This window comes from Pimephales promelas, chromosome 9 (genome assembly GCF_988280905.1).
Source record: "Pimephales promelas chromosome 9, fPimPro1.hap1.1, whole genome shotgun sequence".
Lineage (NCBI taxonomy): Eukaryota > Metazoa > Chordata > Actinopteri > Cypriniformes > Leuciscidae > Pimephales > Pimephales promelas.
This window is the reverse complement of record NC_142777.1, coordinates 34,316,031-34,339,266: the sequence shown is the minus strand read 5'-3', so window position 1 is coordinate 34,339,266 and position 23,236 is coordinate 34,316,031. Positions and strand designations below refer to the sequence as shown.

At 38.1% G+C, this 23,236-nt stretch overlaps 3 protein-coding genes across 7 annotated transcripts in view; 1 reads left to right on the top strand and 2 right to left on the bottom strand.

Moving 5' to 3' along the window:
* Nucleotides 1-163: 163 nt before the first annotated feature.
* eif1ad (eukaryotic translation initiation factor 1A domain containing) lies at nucleotides 164-3,226 on the top strand. 2 transcript variants are annotated; one of them, XM_039648972.2, is made up of 5 exons: nucleotides 164-305; nucleotides 709-826; nucleotides 926-1,034; nucleotides 1,125-1,233; nucleotides 2,749-3,226. In XM_039648972.2, exons 2-5 carry the CDS (start codon nucleotides 740-742, stop codon nucleotides 2,963-2,965), a joined length of 522 nt encoding a protein of 173 aa, XP_039504906.2. In that variant the 5' UTR covers nucleotides 164-305; nucleotides 709-739; the 3' UTR covers nucleotides 2,966-3,226. The 2 variants fall into 2 exon arrangements, with proteins under 2 accessions (XP_039504906.2, XP_088991167.1); XM_089135041.1 differs by lacking the exon at nucleotides 164-305 and adding an exon at nucleotides 513-592.
* LOC120460930 (N-acetyllactosaminide beta-1,3-N-acetylglucosaminyltransferase 2) lies at nucleotides 2,882-6,466 on the bottom strand. Of its 2 annotated transcripts, XM_089135040.1 has the most exons (3): nucleotides 6,237-6,464; nucleotides 4,962-5,076; nucleotides 2,882-4,829 (listed from the first exon to the last, which is right to left on the bottom strand). In XM_089135040.1, exon 3 carries the CDS (start codon nucleotides 4,824-4,826, stop codon nucleotides 3,417-3,419), a length of 1,410 nt encoding a protein of 469 aa, XP_088991166.1. In that variant the 5' UTR covers nucleotides 4,827-4,829; nucleotides 4,962-5,076; nucleotides 6,237-6,464; the 3' UTR covers nucleotides 2,882-3,416. The 2 variants fall into 2 exon arrangements, with proteins under 2 accessions (XP_088991166.1, XP_039504903.2); XM_039648969.2 differs by lacking the exon at nucleotides 4,962-5,076 and having other exon boundaries at nucleotides 6,237-6,466.
* Nucleotides 6,467-10,983: 4,517 nt separating this feature from the next.
* nrg2b (neuregulin 2b) overlaps nucleotides 10,984-23,236 on the bottom strand; it is a 77,065-nt gene continuing 64,812 nt past the window's right edge. For 2 of the 3 annotated variants that reach the window (XM_039649028.2, XM_039649025.2), the window contains exons 6-11: nucleotides 22,560-22,583; nucleotides 18,277-18,379; nucleotides 17,638-17,761; nucleotides 17,221-17,354; nucleotides 15,514-15,738; nucleotides 10,984-13,432 (exon numbers count right to left, since the gene is read on the bottom strand). In XM_039649028.2, coding sequence (XP_039504962.2) covers nucleotides 12,799-13,432; nucleotides 15,514-15,738; nucleotides 17,221-17,354; nucleotides 17,638-17,761; nucleotides 18,277-18,379; nucleotides 22,560-22,583 — 1,244 coding nt within the window. In that variant the 3' untranslated portion in view covers nucleotides 10,984-12,798. The remainder of the gene's footprint in view (nucleotides 13,433-15,513; nucleotides 15,739-17,220; nucleotides 17,355-17,637; nucleotides 17,762-18,276; nucleotides 18,380-22,559; nucleotides 22,584-23,236) is intronic. The other variant, XM_039649026.2, reaches the window with a different exon arrangement.

Below are 23,236 nucleotides of genomic sequence, written 5' to 3'. Positions count from 1 at the left end.
TTATGTTGTTTTTATTATTATTATGAAATACATGGTTGTGAATAGATCATTTACATATATTTTACAGGACGTTCCTTTTTACCATCCCCTCCAAATACATATTAAATATATGTATCTTAGTATCTATAAGTCTATGATCCTCTCACCACGTGTGACTTTTAATTTGAAAATGTCAAACCTGTCTCATCTGACGTGTTTGGCTTCACACCTCTCTTGAGAAGATTCGAGTAAACGCTCTCAATTCATCTCAATGCCATTAGTAAATAAATTCAGAAAACAACTAGAAGTTCATGTACAGTTTCTAGGTAAGTGTCTATGGAAATGCGAGCTTTTACAGTGTGAATAAATCTAGACTTTAAAGGTTTTTATTTGTCAACACAACATAAAGACCACATGTTTCCACAGCATGATTTCATTTAATGTACAGTAACTTACTGTTACGTTTTTATTGGTGAAATGATTTGCTTTTTGAATAATATATTTTATAATGATCATGAATAGTGGCCACTGGTTTCCAGGGTGTCAGGATATGGTTTGTGTGTATGTTGACGAGGCATTGCAAAGGAACACACTGTAACTGAGTTGGCCTAAGGTGATCATTTGCTATTTGAGAAAGTACCACTTTGTCCCTTTCTTGACATTTCACATGCGTTTTCTCATATACCAATTCTCAATTTCTCAAATAAACAAAAGTTGACTTTTTTTCAGGTGACCGGTTTTTCAGAGGTTTATATCCACCATGTCAAAGGCAACCAAACGCAAACACGTAGTCAAAGAACTTCTGGAGGACTATATCACACCCAATGAAGACCAGAATATCATGAGGGTACAATTGCAGTAGTTTTTGAGATATGTACACCTTTGAGAACCCTATATTCTGATTATACTATGTTAGTAATAATTACACACCACCTCCTCATCACAGGTCTTGGGAAGTAATGGCAATAACCTCCATGAAGCTGTGACTGGCAGTGGCGAGCGCTACCTCGTCAGTATGCCTACTAAGTTTCGCAAGAACCTCTGGATCAAACGAGGTTAGATTGTTCTGCCTTTCCTGGGCATTTAACAATTATGTTCTTAAAGACGGACACTAACACGTTTTCACAATCTTTCTCTATTTTTAGGAGACTTTGTCATTGTTGATCCTATCAAAGAAGGAGAAAAGGTGAAAGGAGAAATAAGCTTCATACTTTATAGGGACCACATTCAGTACCTGAGGAAACTTGGTGTCTGGTAAGGCCATTGTGTCCATCCATATTACTTGTATAATGTGATTCATAATTTTATATATAAACAAACATTATATTGTCAATCAATTAATCATACATTTTTCTATAATTAGTGAAGTTCACAACATAATTTCAGGAGGAGTGAACCCATCTAATCTTTTAATTAACTGTCAGAGGGTATAAGCAGCCGCTCACCTTGCTCTGGCATCAGCTGTTTTGGCATCCCTCCACCTCCCCAACTCCTCCTACATAATTTAGGCATCTTGCTACCATACTCATCATCATCCAAGCATTAGTAGTCACACTGGGGGGGTATATCTAAACTCGAGTTGAAGATGCTTCCTCTAGCCCTTCCCCTGCGGACAACAAGCCAAATACGCTTTACCTCATTAGCTTAAAGATTATATGGACAAAGAAACTTGTGAAATTGCGATTAATCACATTCAACATTAAAGTTTTTAATAGATTTGTATATTGTAATAATTTCCAAATTATTGTAGAAACAACAAAGACAGTAGCCTTTTTAAAATATTAGTTTAAAGGCATCTTTTTATGTTAGAAGAACAGTATGAGCGATATTAATAGTGCTACTGATATCTATGAAATAGATTTGTCCTCCTCAATTTTAGCCATTCAGCATTACAGTATAATTAAAAGTCATCATTTTTAACATTTGTTAGGCTATAAAAAACATAATCATTTTCCAAGCTACAAAAGTTATTCAGTCGATGATTTTTTTTGTTTTTGTTCTTTGATTATCCTTAAAGGAGTAGTTAACTTTAAAAAAAACTTTTGCTGATAATTTACTCACCCCCATGTCATCCAAGATGTCCACGTCTTTCTTCCTTCAGTCGAAAAGAAATTAAGGTTTTTGATGAAAACATTCCAGGATTTTTCTCCATATAATGGACTTCAATGGGAACCAAACGGTTCAAGATCCAAATGAGAGTTTCAGTGCAGCTTCAAAGGGCTTTAAACGATTCCAGACAATGAAAAAGGGTCTTATCTAGGACCCTTCGAGTCATGACACAAAAAAAGATTTCAATGAGTTCGAACAGGAGAGTCACGAACGCTCATCACAGAACAGAGCAAGGCGAGCATTTGTGCTTATAAAACTTAAACTTTTGCATTTATTTTTGAAATGAGCGATCGTTTCACTAGATAAGACACTTATTCATCGTCTGGTGTCATTTAAAGCCCTTTGAAGCTGCACTGAAACTCTCATTTGGACCTTGAACCATTTGGTACCCATAAGTCCATTATATGGAGAAAATCCTGGAATGTTTTCATCAAAAACCTTAATTTCTTTTCGAATGGAAAAAGAAAGACGTGGATATCTTGGATGACATGGGGGTGAGTAAATTATCAGCAAAATAATTGTCACTTTAAGACCTGCCACAACTGGAATCCTGCTCACAACTCTTTACTTCATTTAACTCCTTTAAGACTGTGCTTGGGTAGATACTCCACAAACTGGGCATTTTGAGTTTAGTAAACCTCATTTTCACACTTCACACAGGCCAGCAGGATTCCAGGAGGATCGCACATCCGATGAGAGGAACGAGGAAACACCGAAAGAAAGAAGTGAAAGAAAAACCGAGGAGGAGGACAGCGACTCGGAGGACGACGACAGTGATCTTTTCGTGAACACCAATCGTGCCACTGTTCTCTACAGTGAGAGTGAGGAAGAGACTGATGAAGATGATGAGGAAAAGGAAGATGAAGGAAGAGCATAAAACAAGCAAACTACAAACGATACTGGACGATGCTTACACCACAGCATGACCAAGACCAGTTTTCTATGATAATGAACCTTAATTGGGTGTAAAACAAACACATTTTCAGAGCTGAATCATTTCTCTCTAATGGCTTTCAGATGGTGTTTCTGGTTGAGTTTGGTTTCCAATCTAAAAGTCATTTTTGTTTCATTAAAAGGAAACAGAGTATGTATCATAATTCTTGTTAATAAGGTTTTGTAATAAACTTTTTGTATGCTTCTTGTTTTGCCAATTATTTTGTCAATATAAAAATATTATAGACCTCAATGTGACCTCGTAATCTTCTCTTTACGGCACAATATGGAAGTAAAGATCTGATGCTTGTTCGGTTTCGTCGCAACTTTAAAAAGAGGTGAAACTTGAAAACAAAAATTCAAATAAAGCATCGTGCAATGCATAACATCAGTTTTCAAGTTTTCGGGGAGAAAGGAAGGCGATTGAGAACTGATTTCTGTCTGCTAAACCCAAGTTTAGTTTCGACTCTCAGAGTTGCGTTTCTGCATTCAGAACTGGGCATCGATGTTTCGGTCCAAAGTTGGAACATCTCAGCTGGGCTACGCTTGTGCACCAGGAGGATGGTGTGATTCGCACAGGGTTTCTTGAGCTCATTCTTGGGGAAGTCAAAGGTGAGGAAGGCAGGGTGGTGGATAGGGTACACTCCCAGTCTTTGAAGACACATGCCCAGATAGACATCATCAATGGGGAACAGGTGAACCTTTTGTGACACCTCCAAAAGCCTATGGGCCAGAGAACCAGAGTAAACCACCCCCCCTCCACCAGGATATGACGGGTAAGTCCCTTTAAAGAAGCTCTCCGGAATGTAGTACTTACTCCCATTGGAGCGTATAGGTGATGCATTGTTTATCACGTCCCCCACGACAAATGTCTCCATTTTATTTGGCCGCCTGGATCCATTTGAGAAGTTTTCATTTGCCTCCTCGGCCAGCAGATAGTTTAGGAGAGCAGGCGTCCTCACAAAGATATCATCATCACCTTTAAAAATGAAGCGGGCATGTGGGCATCGCCTTGAGAACCAGTCCCAGAACAGCACATCCTTCAGGGTGAGGTTAAATAACGTGTCCATGAAATCCCATTGGATGATGTCACCATATTTATCACTCTCTAATTGCAATTTCTCTTCAATATGCAAGTCTTTGGACTTCCCCAGAAGGAAGACCCTCCGAACAAGCCTTTGCCGCCCACCTCGGCTTTTTATTCTTCCTGAACGCCCCCAAGTTTCTCTTATCGCTTCTCTGTTCATGAAATCCGGAGGCTGAGCTTTGATGGCCAGGAGCAACATTGGTGCCCGATTCTTTGCTAGCGGACCACCATCACAAACATCTAAAGGATCTATTATCAAGGGATATTCTCGACAGTGCATGCTGGTCACAAAATCTTTTATCTGCGATGGTAGACTGAAGAAATCTGGCATCGTATTGTTAATCTCATAGTCTGGAGAGCATCCATTCCCACTTCCTCTGGACCTTTCTGTTTTGTAAGAAATACCGGGTGGGTTTGCAGCCAGATGTGGATTTAGGATGGGGTTATAGTGGGAATCTATCATATACTGGATGATGTTCCATAGTGCTCCACTGTTTAGCTCGCTTCTCCAGAAGGATTTCACAGGATGGGGAGCCAGATCTCTGGAGTGGTTGAGACCACTGGCAGTAAAGTGTTTCTGCAGGACAGGATTAACACCAGGTGCACCATGTGTCATGATATAGATCAGACCCATGCAGACATAGATGTAGATTGGGATCAGCAGTATGCACGGCGAAATGATGAACAGGATTCTCCAGCGGAACCGACATGAAGCCATATACTGAGGAAAAGAACATTTAATGTTAAAACGGACCATCAAAATTGACCGTTTTATCTCGAATCACTCAGACTGTCAACACAGGTGTACATAGTTCACTTTTTTTAAATTAATTTTGGATATATTTTAGCTTACCTCAAGGGCATCCAAGATGTAGGTGTCTTTGTTTCCGGAGTAGTTTCAATTTTGATATTTTTAGGTCAAACCGTTCTTGTCTGTCAGTCATATAATGCAGGTCTATGATCACCACCTCAAAGAGCATGCACAGAGAAGACCAAATTAAACATGATTTAATGACTCGAAACAAAGACACCTACATCTTGGAAGCCCTTAAGGTAAGCTGAAACACATCAAAAATTACTTTCAAAGTGAACTATCCCTTTAAATTGTAGTAAAGTATAACTTAAAGTTTATTTACTGTACTTTTGTGTACTGAATTGGACCAGCTTCAAGTAGTATACTTTAAGTATATATACATGCCTGTGTAGGGATTAATTATATTAAAGTGTACTTTTATTTGAAAATGACAAGTAAGTACATTACAAATTAATTCGAGTGTCTAGAGTGTCAACGTAAGCAATATACCATAAGTGTACATATTTTAATTTATTAAGTTGTGAATAAAAATATAGGCTCATTAATACATTGGCCTATTCCAAATGCTACAAATTGCATACTTTGTCTTCAATAACAAATGTACATTATTAGACAAATAAACTTAGCTAGTTGTAAAAAATACTATTGTATACTATAATGTGTTTTGAAAGTACTTTCAATGCATTACAATGATAATTTCTAGCAGTTAAAATATAGGCTACATAAAATATATTTTTAGTAAAGTGCAAATAAATAAACTTTTAAAAAAAGAAACAGAATTTTTCACTTCAAGTACATTTTTCTAAAATATATTGTTAGAAAATATACTAAAGTGTGCTAAAAGTTGTATTGTGAAAATAGTTAAAAGCACGATGCAAAATATTTTTAATATATTTAAAGATAATGCCATTTTCGTTAGTATATTTGCAATGTACAACGGCAAAATAAATATAAAAATGTAAAAAGGGAATATACACTAAAGTATACTTTTTTTCACTCGCTATACACTGTTTTAATGAAACAAAACCATCGTGTGGGGAAAAAAAATATTATCTGAACCCCAAGTGGATTTACACAAACTGAGAAAGTCAAAGTTTCAGGATATGCCCCGCTCTTCCCTATACTTATTGTACATTTGTTTTATTAAAATATTTTAAAATTAAATAAAAACCAAGGTGAGACTGCAGTTTTTCACATTCCTCGTGCTACTCTAAAATATTAAGGTAATCCACTACAATAGTTTTAATTCTCTCTTTGTAATTATTTTATTGCTCCAACAACGAAATGAAACTTATATTTAGACTTTAGACTTACCACTATTCTGTTAAGTAGCCAAGGCGTATTTTTATGATGAATTTCACGTCATTCACGCAATAATAGGCCATACACATAAATAATGTACACGGAAAATAAAATGATATTATATGGATCAAGTGAAAACGTCTAATATCCAAACAAACCAAGAAGTAAGGTAAATTGTGTGTCGATTCCTGCTGAGCGAGAGAATTGACCTCAGGTGTGTGAGGCCACACCCATTGATAGAGTTGCATAAGATAACAGATGCAGGCCAAGGGCTAGTTGTCACACGATTCACTAGTATATTTCTCATGTTTTCAAAAGTCAAATTCTATAAACACAAACCTTGTCTTGGGTACCTAAAAACAGGTGCAACCATGGACAGTAACCAACATTAAATTAATTTCTCAAAAATAAATATGTTAATTAGGCCTAATTGTAGTTTTGATCTCAATATGTTTTTGTTTCATTTAAATCCTTTTCTTTTTTATTTTTTAGATATATAGCAACCTCCACTAAACCCCGCCCTGCAATCCCCACTGATTATTGTAATAGCCTATATAAACACATGACACCACCCTGTCTCAGACAAGAGTTATCTTGGCTCATTTGACAGCTGTTTTTATGTTGCAGTTTAATTTACATAATGTTTGATGTTGTTTGACAAGTGTTGCGAGTTGACATCATGACTTGTTTCACAGAACAAGGCTGCATTACCCAAAAGCATCATAAGCCTAAAATTGAATTCAGAAGAAATATGCTTTTCATCAGTGACGATAAAATTATGAGGTTATGAGCTCACCACTCACCAAACCTTCTGGAACCAATCATGAGTAATGCGTTCTCATATTTTCTCGAGAAAACAAGCCCACAACCACAAATACTACACTCACCTGAAGAATTCTTAGGAACACCTGTTCAATTTCTCATTAATGCAATTTAATTAAAACAAATCACATGGCAGTTGCGTCAATGCATTTAGGGGTGTGGTCCTGGTCAAGACAATCTCCTGAACTCCAAACTGAATGTCAGAATGGGAAAGAAAGGGGATTTAAGCAATTTTGAGCGTGGCATGGTTGTTGGTGTCTGTATTTCACAATCTGCTCAGTTACTGGGATTTTCACGCACAACCATTTCTAGGGTTTACAAAGAATGGTGTGAAAAGGGAAAAAACATCCAGTATGTGGCAGTCCTGTGGGTGAAAATGCCTTGTTGATGCGAGAGGTCAGAGGAGAATGGGCCGACTGATTCGATTTGCAAGAGCTCACTAAAATTGGACAGTTGAAGACTGGAAAAATGTTGCCTGGTCTGATGAGTCTCGATTTCTGTTGAGACATTCAGATGGTAGAGTCAGAATTTGGCGTAAACAGAATGAGAACATGGATCCATCATGCCTTGTTACCACTGTGCAGGCTGGTGGTGGTGGTGTAATGGTGTGGGGGATGTTTTCTTGGCACACTTTAGGCCCCCTTAGTGCCAATTGGGCATCGTTTAAATGCCACAGCCCACCTGAGCATTGTTTCCGACCATGTCCATCCCTTTATGGCCTTTATGGCCCTTTATCCTCTGATGGCTACTTCCAGCAGGATAATGCACCATGTCACAAAGCTCGAATCATTTCAAATTGTTTGTTTTTTTTGAACATGACAATGAGTTCACTGTACTAAAATGGCCCCCACAATCACCAGATCTCAACCCAATAGAGCATCTTTGGGATGTGGTGGAACGGGAGCTTCGTGCCCTGGATGTGCATTCCACAAATCTCCATCAACTGCAAGATGCTATCCTATCAATATGGGCCAACATTTCTAAAGAATGCTTTCAGCATCTTGTTGAATCAATGCCACGTAGAATTAAGGCAGTTCTGAAGGTGAAATTTGGCCAAACACAGCATTGGTATGGTGTTGCTAATAATCCTTTTGAGGCCCTCTATTCAGCTAAGCTGCAGCGCCTTTTGATGAAGACTGCCCCATTTCTGGCTTAAGCACCCGTCAATCACGTAAGTGACCTGCAGGCGTTCTTGGTGAGTGCATCCTGCTTTAAGTTTGGGCCAAACTGCAAGCCGAAGCATGGCTATGTACGGTACCTTAAGTGCTCTCCACTCTGTTCAGAGCACAGGTCATTATTCTCTCTGCTCTCTCCTCTTTGCAAGATGTGCAGTCCTTATACCTACTCTGCCCAGTCTGGACTCCTCAGAGTACATGTTGAGCGCTCTAGCCATTTCTGACAATCAGAACAGCTTTTTATGTGCTTCGGACGACACACTAAGGTGCTGCCGGTTACAAAGCGAAGACTATCTTGTTGGATAGTGTACGCAATGGCACTTACGCGATGGCTTAGCATGGTCCATTCTTCAGTGTCCATTCTTGACATCTGTGTGATGATCGGATAGTCCTCGCAGTCTTTGTCAGGTTCCATAACTTGGACTTCTCTGCCCTTCAGGCACAAATCCTGTCTGCTTAAGCAAGTCTTGGACTTCTGTGGGGTTTAGTCTGCTTAGGGCATTATGCCTCATACTGGGCATGCCTCAAGGGCTTTGGCCTCATGGCCTGAGCCCAGCAATTCTGGGCAATTTCTTGCCTTGCCCTCAGTATTTTTCAGCCTAGTATTGTCCATGAATTGCCTGTTTAGTGGCCTGGACTTGAGTGCCCTAGGGCTGGGCTCACAGGATGGGCTTCCGTTCTGCATTTGTTGCACGGAGATAATGGAATGCGTTCCCCAGAGCTTTAGCAACTGACACAATCCGAGTGAACCATATTGAAGGGAACCTTGGTTCACTAGCATTGCATAGCTGGCCATGCTACCGCACTTGATTCAATGCTTAAAAAATGAAACTGAAAATGACAACTATGGAGACCCATACTCAGAATTTGTCATTCAACCCATCCAAGTTGGTGCACAAACATTAGGAGTAGTCACCCTGAACATACACACACTGCCTCAAGGGTACCTCAGTCCTTTCCTGCCGGTGTTGAGAATTGAACCCGCAAACTTCGGGTTACCAGTCTGACTCTCTAATCACTAAGCCATGACTGCCCCTAATGCTTGCTACTCCTTGGAGATTCTGATGAAATGCATTCATCACTGACTTTGTGATTTAACCTCTCTATTTCAGAGAAACATGAGTCCCCCAAGGAGTAACTGAGATGTTTTCTAGTTACATATTTATTTTCTTCCGAAATATCAGCAAGAACTTCATGCAAGTATCCTCTGTGTATGTGTTCAGTGCATTCATCTGACTTCAAAAGTTTTTGCAAATTCATTGCTCTTTTTGGGCTTAGGACTTTATAATACTTTCCAAGCACCTTTATCTCTAAATTTCAAGGAACAGATGACTCCTCATGATATGATCCAGTCCTGTAACCAAACAGACACAGAAGAAGACTCTCAGAAGACACTCTCTGATATTAAAATAAGTTGTTAAACAATATAGGTTTTTCCAATGGCCAATTGTAAAAATTGTACCTTCAGTCCTCTCTAAAATTCGCTATATATATATATATATAGCGTTCATATCAAAACCCTTTCACACAGCTGGTTGAAATTATCACCACAAAAAGAACCGTTCTTTGACAGTCTTGGTCGAACAAGTTGAGCAGGTTGAGTGGAGGCCAGTCCGGGTTTCTGTCTTCAAAAGCCTTATTCACCCTTACACAAAATGAAGACATCTTAAATCAGAGCAGAAAGTCATGGCATTAAATGTTGCATGCATTGCAAAAATGAATTTCTTCCTCCGTATATTTTTTTCAACACAAGTATCTAAACATCTTTGAATAATGATACATTTACTTAAGATGCAAACGTATTGGAAAATGAAACAAAAACATGTGTTTAGTTTATGCTTAAAAGAAGAACAAATATCTGTCAATGAGTTATGAAAACTTCCATTTGAATTAAGTTTTTCTGAGCACATTGGCAGATATTTGTTCTAGTTTTAAGCATAAAACTCACTTCATTTTGATTAATTTCACAGACTTCATATTTTTTGTTATTTTGTATCTCCAGTAAATGCATATTGATTATGATATATATATACACACATATTTTTTAACATCTAATCAGTATTGTTACTAATGTAAGTTAGTAAGCACTGAAAGCATTGACATTTTATTTAAATAAAATATTATGTAACTGGTATACATGTAGTTATAGCTTTAATATACTAGTTTGGGCTTTATAGCCTATGTTTAAAACATTATTTATTAAAAAAAAAATTAATATGAGAAATATCCCCAAAGATACTGCTTGTGTCTTAAATCCAATGAAGAAATATTGTTCACCTGAAAGTGTTGAAAGGGTTGCAAATACATTGTCAGCATTTTGTTTTTCTAGCATTTCTTTTTCTCCCGAAATATCAGCAATAACTTTATGTAAGTATCCTCCGTGTATGTGTTCAGTGCATTCAAACGTTTCAAAACTTTTTTTGTGTCGAGGACGTGAGAGTACTTTTATCTCTAAATATCAAGGAACAAATGACTCCTAATGATATGATCCAGGCCTGATATTAAAATAAGTTGTTGATCAATACATGTTTTTCAATGGCCAATTGTTACCTTCAGTCCTCTCTAAAATTGAACGTTTGGTTGCATCCCTGGTGCAACTCCTTAAAAAGTTCTGTCAATGTTGTTCCCCTGAAAATACAGCATGTTATTATAAAGGCACAAACCATTCAGCAACAACAAAAAAGAGAAAAGAACCAGACATACATCCCGATGACTTCATTTTTTAAAATGGTAGGAATTAAGATTTATTTTTTTTCTCCATATGAACAAGTGGTTTGATTTTATTTTTAATTTTTTTTACAAGTACTATTTTTTGAGAAAACTTGCAAAAATTTCTAGCATATTCCAAGTCAAGAATGAACATGAAAAAAAAGGAGATTTATTGCTGAATGTCAAATGAAAACTACACTTTCACCGTGTGAATACGACTCAGTTGCTGCGGTTACCATGCACCCATCTATCTGAACCACTAGAACATGCAGAGGGAGGGACGCCTTCACAGGCAGAGAGGAAGAACAGAAGAAACAGAGAGAGTAAAACAGGAAGAAAATCAATCCTTGAAGACGAGTGGTGCTTTAAACGACTGTGTGCACAGAATGAATCTTGAGAATGTGTGCGTGTGTGTGTGCATTTGCGTGTGTGTGCGAGTGTAAGTGTGTGGCTAACGGGGTTGTCTTCTCAAATGTAGTTGTAGGTTGCTGGGCTCTGGAAGGAGGGGTTTACACTCGATAAACCACCTAGAGTAGCACGTCTAGTAGCCGTACACGCATAGCTTCGACTTGCATACAGCACGGACTTGGAACGACCCCACCGGAGAAAACGAAACAAAACAAGAAAGAAAAGCCGGCAAAACATGGAGCGTTCGCAGACAAACACACCTGGTCGTATCGTTCCTCGCAGTCTTTCCATCATGACGCAGACACGACGGGCAGGAATGGATCTGTTTCATGACTAATGCAGATTTCGATGAAAAGTCCTGAGACACAGTGCGGCTTAAAGCTGCTGGCATAGGAATGGGAACGTGTGGGAGAGAGATGTAGGTCCGTGTAGGCTAGAATCAGGCTGGATTGGTTCCTCCGCAGGCCAACGACTACACAAGGAAGGAAGGTTACAGTGCAATGAGCTCGTGTCACCACTAGGGGGTCCGGTTGAACCCATTAGCGCTAGCCCGGTGGTCACGTAACAGAGCTCCCTTTCGACAAAGCCAACATCCTAAAAAGAGTACAAGCATACGTACCGTATATACACACTCACAACAACACGCACACGCGCTCGAAACGTTAACCTGAAGACGAACACAACGCGAACGCACAAACGGAACGTGTTCTTGCACGAAACTGCGCGGACAAAGACACGTACACGTACACTGAGGTTCGACGATACTCTCACGCACACGGACAGAAGTGTAAACACATTCATTGGACGTACGGACCACCGTTTTGAAAACCCTGAACACCAGGGCCGATACAGCGACCCAGCGTCATGCCCTGTGAACTCCTGCGTACCTCTGTTTCCATGGAAACAATATGCGACGACCAGTTGAGAGAAAAGAAAACGGAAAAGTCGAACGCAGACGGCGGTTATGCGCGCGCGTGAACCCTACTCATGTAAACAAACACCTTACACAGAAGTGATTTGATATTGCATGGTGTCTGAATAATATCACAGTTCAAATGGGGAGATCCTGAACGAACGAAACAAACGAACAAAGAAAGAACGTGTCTATAAAACCCAAGAGTCTGTTCTTAAGAAAGGCTACAAAAACTCAACTGAACCTCCCTCGTCGGCAAACAGCAAAAGGCACCACAATATTATTCTATGTCTAACTCGTGAAAAAATTTGCACGTAATTCTTCTTCGTAATGCTGTAAATCAAAAAAAGGAATTACATATAAATAGTTTTCCCCCTATAAAAAAAGTCTTTGCTGCTAGCTAGTAGACAATTTTTGCTGAAATGAAAATAAATATTTCATTTGTTTAGAATATCTGTCATATAAAATAAAAAATATTTCTCATAGGTGCAGGTCTATAGCATATCGTTTGTTTTTCGCGCCCTGTCCTCGCTCTCGTCGCTCTTTCTTAAAGGGGTGCATTGTCCGGTCTGGACCGCGACTGCGACAGTTTGTTGGCCTGCACGGTGCCACGGGAGCCGGAGCGCCCCGTGTTGCTGAAAGTCCGCGTGTCGTTGGGTCGGTAGATGGTGGCCGGTTCAGTGGCGTTCATGTTCTGCATACTGAGAAACGGCGTGCTCTCGCCGTGTCCGAGGTCGCCGACCTCGTCGTCCTCCCACTCGCTGTCCGAGAGGCAGCTTTGGGAGCTGTAGTTCCTGGGGTCCGGGGCCCGCTGGGACACGTGCCCGTTGAGCCGCGACCTCCTGCGCCAGTGCCGCCCGCTGCCGCCGCTGCCCTTCTTCTGCTGCTCTCGGGAGGACATGTACTCCTGCGTGGTCTCGTAATCCTCGTCGTCCACGAAGCGGTACGGGCTGGACGGGAGCGAGCCGGTGCTGTCCGCCGCGTAATACGGCCGCCGGGACCGCCGGTAGCGGTGCAGGAGGGGCTGGTCGTCGTCCATGGCGGCGGCGGCGGCGGGCGGCAGGGAGAGGGCGTGGCTGGCGTTGGGCGTGGTGATCTGAAAGGTAGGCACCTGCGGGGGCAGTGAGGAGTGAAAGTCCACCGGAGAAAGACGCGCCGGCGTGGTCAGAGCGGACACGTACCTGTGGAGATGCAGGAAAACACACACTACTGTTCAAAGGTGCTCAACAAGGCTGCATTTATTCCATCAAAAACATTGTGTAACATTAGTACTATTGAAATTAAAGGAGTAGTTCACTTTTTAAAAAAACGTTTGCTGATAATTTACTCACCCCCATGTCATCCAAGATATCCACGTCTTTCTTTCTTCGGTCGAAAAGAAATTAAGGTTTTCGATGAAAACATTCCAGGATTTTCTCCATATTATGCACTTCAATGGGAACCAAACGGTTCAAGGTCCAAAAGACAGTTTCAGTGCAAACTGCAAACTGTTCAAAGGCTTTAAATGATTTCAGAAGACGAATAAGGGTCTTATGAAGCGAAACAATCGCTCATTTTAAAAAAAACAACAACAAAGTTTAAGTTTTATAAGCTCAAACACTCACCTTGCTCTGTTCTGTGATGTGCGTTCGTGACTCTCCTGTTCCAACTGATTTATCAAAATGAAAAAATATTTTCCCGAGTCCCATTTTGTTCGTTGAATGAAACAAATGACTCGAAAAAAGATTCGTTCATTTTGATGAACGAGTTCAAACAGGAGAGTCACGAACGCGCATCACAGAACAGAGCAAGGCGACCATTTGTGCTCATAAAACTTAAACTTTTTTATCTATTTTTTTTTTTAAATGAGTGATCATTTCGCTTGATAAGACCCTTATTCATCTTCTGAAATCATTTAAAGCCTTTGAACAGTTTGCACTGAAACTGTCTTTTAGACCTTGAACCGTTTGGTTCCCATTGAAGTCCATTATATGGAGAAAATCCTGGAATGTTTTCATCAAAAACCTTAATTTCTTTTCGACTGAAGAAAGAAAGACGAGCACATCTTGGATGACATGGGGGTGAGTAAATTATCAGCAAACGTTTTTTTAAAAGTGAACTGTTTTTTTGAATTTCTATTAAAATGTTATTTATTCCTGTGATGCAAAGCTGAATTATCAGCATCATTACTCCAGTCTTCAGTGTCACATGATCCTTCAGAGATCAGGAAACATTTATTATTATTACCAGTGTTTTGTTGAAACCATAAGACATTAAATTCAGTATTTTTGATACTTTAATGAACAACATTTATTCGAAACCTTTTGTAACATAAATGCATTTACTGTCACATTTGATCAATTTAATGCATTCTTGGTGAATAAAAGTGTTAAAGGGTTAGTTCACCCAAATATCCTGTCATCATTTACTCACCCTCAAGTTGTTCTAGACCTGCACAAACGTCTTTCTTCTGTTAAACACAAAGGAAGATATTTTGAGGAATGTTGGGAACCAGACAGTTGATGGATCCTATTGACTTTCCATAGAATACAAAAAAACTAAATACTGTGGAAGTCAATGGGGACCAGAAACTGTTTGTTTACCAACCATCTTCAAAATATCTTCTTTTGTGTTCAGCAGAAAAAATAAATGAATAAAGTTTTATGGAACAACTTGATTGTGAGTAGCCTAAATGATGACAGAATTTAAATTCTTTGGTGAACTGTCCCTTTAACACTTAAAAAAAAAAATCTTACTGACCTCAAACTTCTCAATAGACCGAAAGTGTACATCTACTGCATGATAAAATTTATATAAAGATGAATAATCAATTAGAATGATAGCGTCAAATCTGAACAGATAATAATACTGTAAATGCAAATAATGCAAAAGCATTTAAGTAAACATTTTTTTTCTGAATCAGCCTGCTTACATGAACCATCCAACCAAAACAATTCATGAAAATGAATGTAACCTTAATGGGTTAAAAAACAACAACTGTGTAGTAGAGCTTTGCAACACTACGCTGCTATATGCAACAGATGAGGAACATGTGAAAGTTAAGCTACTGCCACTGAAAGCTATCTGAGATCTGCTTATCTTGTGCTATGGTTCAACACCAAATATCAAATTGCTGATAAAATGAACCTTGCGAACTTCCTTGTGTGATTTAACCGAAAGGACACACAGCATTCTTTTATTTGACTACAAATATGCACAGTGACTTTATGCGTGATGGTGAACAGCTCTTATCTGTCGTTCCAGTGCTTCCTCGTTCTCTCACCTGTCACTGTGAGGCGAGTCCCGCAGAGAGTCGTAAGAGTCTCCGTACTGTAGGGGGCAATGTGTGGCATCAGGATAACCACAGTATGCTGCACGCCGGGCACGAGCCTCCATACACGCCGGGCTGCTGCATTTACTGGTGCCGACAGAGGAGGAGAGCGCCCCCGACTGGCAGTCAGAGTGGATGCTGTCCGTCCGCTCCATACTCCATGTGCGCTCCTCGTGCCTGACACGCAGCAAAAAGGGAAGTTCAAAAGATGTGAGAAAAGCATATGTAAGGGGTATACATATATGCACAACTGTGCTCAAAATTAATAATAATAAATGTTTCTTGAGCAGCAAATCAGCATATTAGAGTGATTTTTGAAGGATCATGTGACACTGAAGACTGGAGTAATAATAATGAAAATTCAGCATTGATCACACAGTCTCAGAAAAAAGGTACGAAAGCCGTCACTGGGGCTGTACCTTTTCAAAAGGTAAACTTTTGTCCATTTTAGGTGCTAATATGTACATTTTAAGCGTTGATATGTACATTTAGGTGCTAATATGTACATTTTAAGTGTTGATATGTACATTTAGGTGCTAATATGTACATTTTAAGTGTTGATATGTTCATTTAGGTGGTAATATGTACATTTTAAGTGTTCATATGTACATTTAGGTGGTAATATGTACATTTTAAGTGTTGATATGTACATTTAGGTGGTAATATGTACATTTTAAGTGTTGATATGTACATTTAGGTGGTAATATGTACATTTTAAGTGTTCATATGTACATTTAGGTGGTAATATGTACATTTTAAGTGTTGATATGTACATTTAGGTGGTAATATGTACATTTTAAGTGTTGATATGTACATTTAGGTGGTAATATGTACATTTTAAGTGTTCATATGTACATTTAGGTGGTAATATGTACATTTTAAGTGTTGACATGTACATTTAGGTGGTAATATGTAGATTTTAAGTGTTGACATGTACATTTAGGTGGTAATATGTACATTTTAAGTGTTGATATGTACATTTAGGTGATAATATGTACATTTTAAGTGTTGATATGTACATTTAGGTGGTAATATGTACATTTTAAGTGTTGATATGTACATTTAGGTGGTAATATGTACATTTTAAGTGTTGCAATGTACATTTAGGTGGTAATATGTACATTTTAAGTGTTGCAATGTACATTTAGGTGGTAATATGTACATTTTAAGTGTTGATATGTTCATTTAGGTGGTAATATGTACATTTTAAGTGTTGATATGTACATTTAGGTGCTAATATGTACATTTTAAGTGTTGATATGTACATTTTAGGTGCTAATATGTACCATTAAGGTACCAATATGCACCCTTTAGGTACAGCCCCAGTGACAACTTTTGTACCTTTTTTCTGAGAGTGAAGGAATACATTTCAGTTTTTGATCGAATAAATTCAGCCTTGGTGAGCATTAGAGACTGAACCCCCCCCCCCCCTCCCCCCCTACCCCACCCCACCCCACCCCCCCTACCAGTTTTCATGTGTATATATTCCTTTATAGACTTTAATGAATACATTTTATATATATGGGAAACATTGTACATTGTACACTGTTTTGTTAGTTGGGCTGGTAAATTAACAAATAAATAGACAGATGGCCTGAAACAATATAAGTCAAGGATCAATATATAGATATATGATGACAGAGGAATAAAAGTAAGTACCGGTGACTGGAAGCGTGAGAGGCTGTGGTGGTGTGGTGGGATCGTGACGACATTCGGCTGCCCGAGAAATTGCCTGATGTCTCTGTTCCGTGTCGTACTACTCGTTCAGTTGCGGGGACGTTTTTAGATATATACTGCAATAAAACAAGTTGCTTTCACACTTCATGCCTAACCAAATCTGAAGAACGCTTGCGTCATCAATGTGAGCACCACAGGAATTAAGAAATTAAAAAAATATATAATCAAACAATCACAAATTTATGGTCCACACCAAAAGCCTACAGGTTAATAGCAACATTATACAAAAGCAATCTGCATGAGAACAATTAGTGCATTATCATGCCTTTAATGACTAAATCCTCAGAATATGTAAATGAATATATCATCATACAGGAAATGAGATGCAGACAGACTCACATCCACCATGGGGATTTCCTCAGGACCAGGGCCAGGATGGTTGGGGCCGTTGGCTAGCATGCGGTTCGGATGCTCCGCACACATGTTTTGGTGCAGGTGGTTATGCATCTTCTTCCTTTGTTTCCTGAAGAAAGATGAAATCTGATCTGTGATCTACTGTATAACACTACAGACTCTGAAACTTTTGAAACTTACAAAAGTTATACTTGGATTTTTATGGATAGATGTTTGTTTTACTAATTGGAAAATATTATCATTTAGTTTGTATATATCAAATATAAAATATTGAAGAAAGCAATAATTTGTAAAATATCTAATTCGTTGAATTATCTGAAAATATACATTGCATACATTACATACATTTTTCAGGATTCTTTGATGAATTAAAAGTTCAAAAGAAAGGCTATTTACTTATAATAGAAGTACGTTTGCAACAATACAATGTCACTTTTAATGAATTTAATGCACCCTAGGTGAATAAAAGTATTAATTTCTTTCAAAGAACAAACAAAAACTATACTATACCCCAATGACTCATAACGTGATTTTTGCTTCTTCCACCCAAGGGTAGGCTTTTTAATTTAATGTGTGAATGTGCACAGCTCTTTTCTGGCCATCAATAAAGTTCCCGGGGCTTACTTGGTTTTGCAGTATGCCACCACACACACGATGCCAACCACCAGCAGTGCCACGCAGATGCCCGTTATCGTCAGCACGCGTTTTTGGTACAGCTCCTCAGCCTCTGAATGAACGAGAGCCATGGACAAGCACACGCATATGCACAGACGTAGACACAGAGACAAACACACATGTACACAATGGCCATCGAACACAAAGACACACATACATACAAAACACACAACCGCTGCATAAGTGGCAGCCTTTAAACCATGTCAAACTAACCCATTCAGCCTAAAACACTTTCTACATTGCATTTTACAGTAGTAAACATTTGTCACTTACAAGCAGTCTCATTTACTTAAAGGGATGGTTCACACAAAAATGTCAATTCTGTCATCATTTATTCACCCCCATGTTGTTGCAAACCTGAATTATGTTCTTTCTTCTGTGGAACAAAGAAGGAGATGTTTAAAAGACAAAGTCCAAGCTGTAATGCTGGCTTTACGTGCTGTCGGAATTATCATAACAATCGCCATAAAATTTAAACATGGCGGAGGGGAGAAAAATTGCTACTGTGTCTGCTATTTTTTATTTGTTTTTTTCCCCCCACAACTGCTAATTAAAGGGATAGTTCACTTTGAAATAAAGTTTTGGTATGTTTTAGCTTACCTCAAGGACATCCAAGATGTAGGTGTCTTTGTTTCAGCAGTAGTTTCAATTTTGATATTTTTAGGTCAAACTGTCTGTCAGTCATATAATGGAGGTCTATGGTCACCACCTCAAATCACTCCAATCACTTCCATTGTGTGGAACAAAGCAGCTTAGATATTCTGCTAAACATCTCCTTTTGTGTTTCACGGAAGAAAGAGTGACGAGGGTCTCTAAATAATGTCTTTTTTGAGTGAACAATCCTTTTAAATATAAAATCTGTATGTTTTAGGGGTACTGAGGTGCATAAGATGTCATTGTAAAAACATTTCCGATGGCTGGTATCGGTGTTCGGCAGCATGGGAAGGGCACACCTGTGGTGCTTTCTCTGTCTGCCAGGGTTTCACATAAAGCACATTATGCTGAAACAGTGGGAGAACTTTTGGCTACCTTCAGGACCGAAACATCCTGTGTAACACTGGAAACTCGAGTGTTTTGGCTAGAAGTGTTTATAAAATGAAATCTCTGCCCCTCTGAAAGCACATGGCATGCATTATTCTATATATAACCCTATGACGTCTGAGCTTTTAAGTCTTGCATAAAGCATGCCTGTAAAATAGAGTTAAAACACACAAACTGCTTTTCTCTAGGCGCTCTTCAGAGAGGGTTGTTCATAAAACCAGTTACATTCAAACAGGAAATCAAAACTGACCCATTTACTTCCTGATTCCTGATCTTATTGTGAATGATCAGTGCATATTATTCAAAAATAACAACAACAGATATTTCATTGTAATTTACTCTGTGTCTTTATAATACACATTTAAAGGGATAGTTCACTTTGAAATTAATATTTGATATGTTTTAGCTTTCCGCTGTAGTTTCAATTTTGATATTTTAAAGGTCAAACCGTTATTATTTTTCAGTCATATAATGAAGGTCTATGGTCACCACCTCAATGAGCATGCACAGAGAAGTCCAAATTAAACATGATTTAATGACTCGTAAATGTAAGTACACATTGATGGCCTAAGACACGAAACGAGCGATTTGAGTGAGAAAAAGAACGATTTATATCGTTTTTACCTCTTTTTACCACAGTCACAAAGCGGCCGTGCCCTTAAATCACTTGGACGTAGCTGTGGTTAAAAGAGTTAAAAACTATATAAATACTGTTCTTACAAACCGCACAAACCGCTCGTTTCATGTCTTAGGCCATCAATGTGTACTTACATTTACGAGTAATTAAATCATGTTTAATTTGGACTTCTCTGTGCATCCTCTTTGAGGTGGTGACCATAGACCTCCATTATATGACTGACAACAAGAACGGTTTGACCTAAAAATATCAAAATTAAAACTACGGCGGAAACAAAGACACCTACATCTTGGATGCCCTTGAGGTAAGATAAAACATACCAAAAACTAATTTCAAGGTGAACAATCCCTTTAATTTCTTGTTTTACTTACTGATATACAACATTACATATAAATAACATAATTTCAACCAAAAGTCAACCATTTCATGTTGACTTTAAAACTGATTGGAGTGTGGAAAACAACTTTAAGAGCAAACCTAATGAACAGGTTTTATGAAGACCGTCTATATATGATGCCTTGAGCACATATTTGTGGGTCAGATTTTTAAAAAAAATGAGAATATTCGAAACATCCTCTGGGGTGCTGAACGTGGGCAGCAACAGAGGAAGCATACAGAACATGAAGGGAGGGAACGAAAAAACGGACGGGAGGAAGGAGAGAAGAGAATTGAGGGCCAAACAGTAGAGGGATGAGTGTAATAAAAGAGAAACGCAGGGGGGAGAGGGGGGCGGTTGAGTCAGACACTGATATCGCATTGCATGCTTGTTACAGGAAACAGAGATCAGAGTACACAAAGAGAGAGAGAGAGAAAGAGAAAACGGAGAGCGAGATGTACTCAGACCAACGGCTAATGTACTCTATAGTGGTGCAGACAAGGAGACAGAGAAGAGATGGGCAACACTCATTTTACCCCTCACTCGGCTCCCTGATACGCATGTTGTGTGCAAATGAAAATGGAAACTCAATATTTTATTTATTATTATTTCCTAATCAGTATATTTGAGTTGTTTTCCAGGAAAAAAGCTTAAAGTAGTTCACTTTAAAAAAAACAACAACTTTTGCTGGTAATTTACTCACCCCCATGTCATCCAAGATGTCCATGTCTTTCTTTCTTCAGTCGAAAAGAAATTAAGATTTTTGATGAAAACATTCCAGTATTTTCTCTATATAATGGACTTTACTGGGAACCAAACGGTTCAAGGTCAAAAAGACAGTTTCGGTATTCATCGTCTGGAATCGTTTAAAGAATGACATCTTGAATGACATGGGGGTGAGTAAATTATCAGCAAAAGTTTTTTTTAAAGTGAAAGAGAAGCAAAATGTTTACCAAAATTTAATACAGTCAAAAACAGTACTGTGAAATACTGTCACATGATCCTTCAGAAATCAAGAAACATTTATTTTAATCAACAATGTTAAAAAAACCCCATTTCTCTAGCTTAATATTCTTGTGGAAACCATGATAGACTCAATTTTAAAAGTTTGGGGTCAGTATTCTTTTAAAGGCCATTATATTGTTGATCAAGCATGACAGTAAATAAATGTATAAGGTTTCATGCAATGTATAGGCGTAACGCTATATATAACATACTGTATAGTTAAAAAATAAAATCAACAATACATGTTCTGTATGCTTGTTAAAATATTTCCATTTCAAATAGATGCTGAACTTTCTTATCAAATAATCTAGAAAAAAATGATAATGGTTTCCACAAAAATATTAATCAGCAATGTTTAATAATTAAGCACCTAATCAGCATATTAGAATGATTTCTGAAGGAAAATCAGCTTTGCAATCACAGGAATAAATTACATTTTAAAATAGAAAGTTATCTGAAATTGCAATAATATTTCACATTACTTTTTTTTTTTTACTGAATTTTTGATATGAAATGTAGCCTAGATGAGCATTAGAGACCCAAATCTTAATTACTTGTATTATTTTAAGTAGATTTGGCAATAAAAAAAGATGTTATTAATTTAATATTAAAAAAATATATATATATTTTAATTTAGTTTTTTTTTTAAATCTTATTTTTATGTTTGGATATTTTTTACTGGGAAACAAGTCAAAAACACTGGTTACGAAATGAATGGATAGTTACAATTTTTTAAATGTGTTTAGATTTGAGAATATATTACAGTAATAAGCCACAGAAGGCTGTGATGAAATCACTGTAATGCCTGGCCTAGAGTGGCTTATTGTGTTTTAATAAAAGACACGACTGATCAATAATAATAATCAAGGTTGCCAAGGAATATCACAACTTGGCATGTTAACAACTGATATCCGTTCACAGAATGGGAAATATGTGTTTTATACTACAAATCCCGATCTACCTGCCTGATGCGCTTCATTCTTATATTCCTAAAATGAGTGTTGTTTCGTCAGAACTGAAAAAAGTAAATCAGAAGCTGGGAATGCATTTACTCGTTGAAATATAGGACAGAGAAAATAGAACGAGACGAGTTCTTATGAATATGCTTAAACTATGTCATCAAATGATGTCATGAACCTAATCTAAAGAATCAAACAAATAATAACTTCATACCCATGATTTCAATTCCAAGATGCTCTGCCAATGCAGAAAGTTGACAATGTAAAAAAAAAAGAAAAAACAAGAAAACAGGTTTCAGGTAAAAATGTCCACTTGTTCAGATAGAGGCGCTTCACTAGAATGCGATCAGTGGTGTTGTTTGGTTGGTTTGTTTTTGAGACACTGAGGTGAGTGATTGTACGTTCCAGTAACAGACAGACAATGCAGACACACACTGGCCAACTCCATATTCCCCATAAAATGGAAACAAAATGAACAAAAACACCAGTAAACAAACAACACGCTTTTCTTGTTCATCACATGTAAGCAAGCGTACACATGCATGCAGACACGTAGACAGCCACACTTACTGCCATATTTACTAGACCTCATTTCTGGTTTAAGGTTAAGAAAACAAAAACAAAGAAACAAACAAAACCATTAAACAGAAAAGCACAATGTACAACACAAAGATGAATGCACACACAACTAATGTCATTTCTAATAATTTATATGCAAAATGACAAACAGTTTAGTCACAAATTTAGTACGTTTTCATGTACTTCCACTGCAGATGTGCAGATGTCTAAACACACCTACAGCATGCATGATAGTGGCAACACTGTTTGCAAAGCAGAGGTTCCAGAGGTCAAAGGTTAGAGGTCATGCATCATGCCTCAGAAGCATCAATA

Bases quoted from the DNA above. Each gene is read 5' to 3' on its own strand.
- eif1ad (XM_039648972.2), top strand. From the start codon at position 740: ATGTCAAAGGCAACCAAACGCAAACACGTAGTCAAAGAACTTCTGGAG. The intron at 1,035-1,124 runs GTTAGATTGTTC...CTCTATTTTTAG, and splicing joins GAACCTCTGGATCAAACGAG to GAGACTTTGTCATTGTTGAT. The intron at 1,234-2,748 runs GTAAGGCCATTG...CACTTCACACAG, and splicing joins CTGAGGAAACTTGGTGTCTG to GCCAGCAGGATTCCAGGAGG.
- LOC120460930 (XM_039648969.2), bottom strand. From the start codon at position 4,826: ATGGCTTCATGTCGGTTCCGCTGGAGAATCCTGTTCATCATTTCGCCG.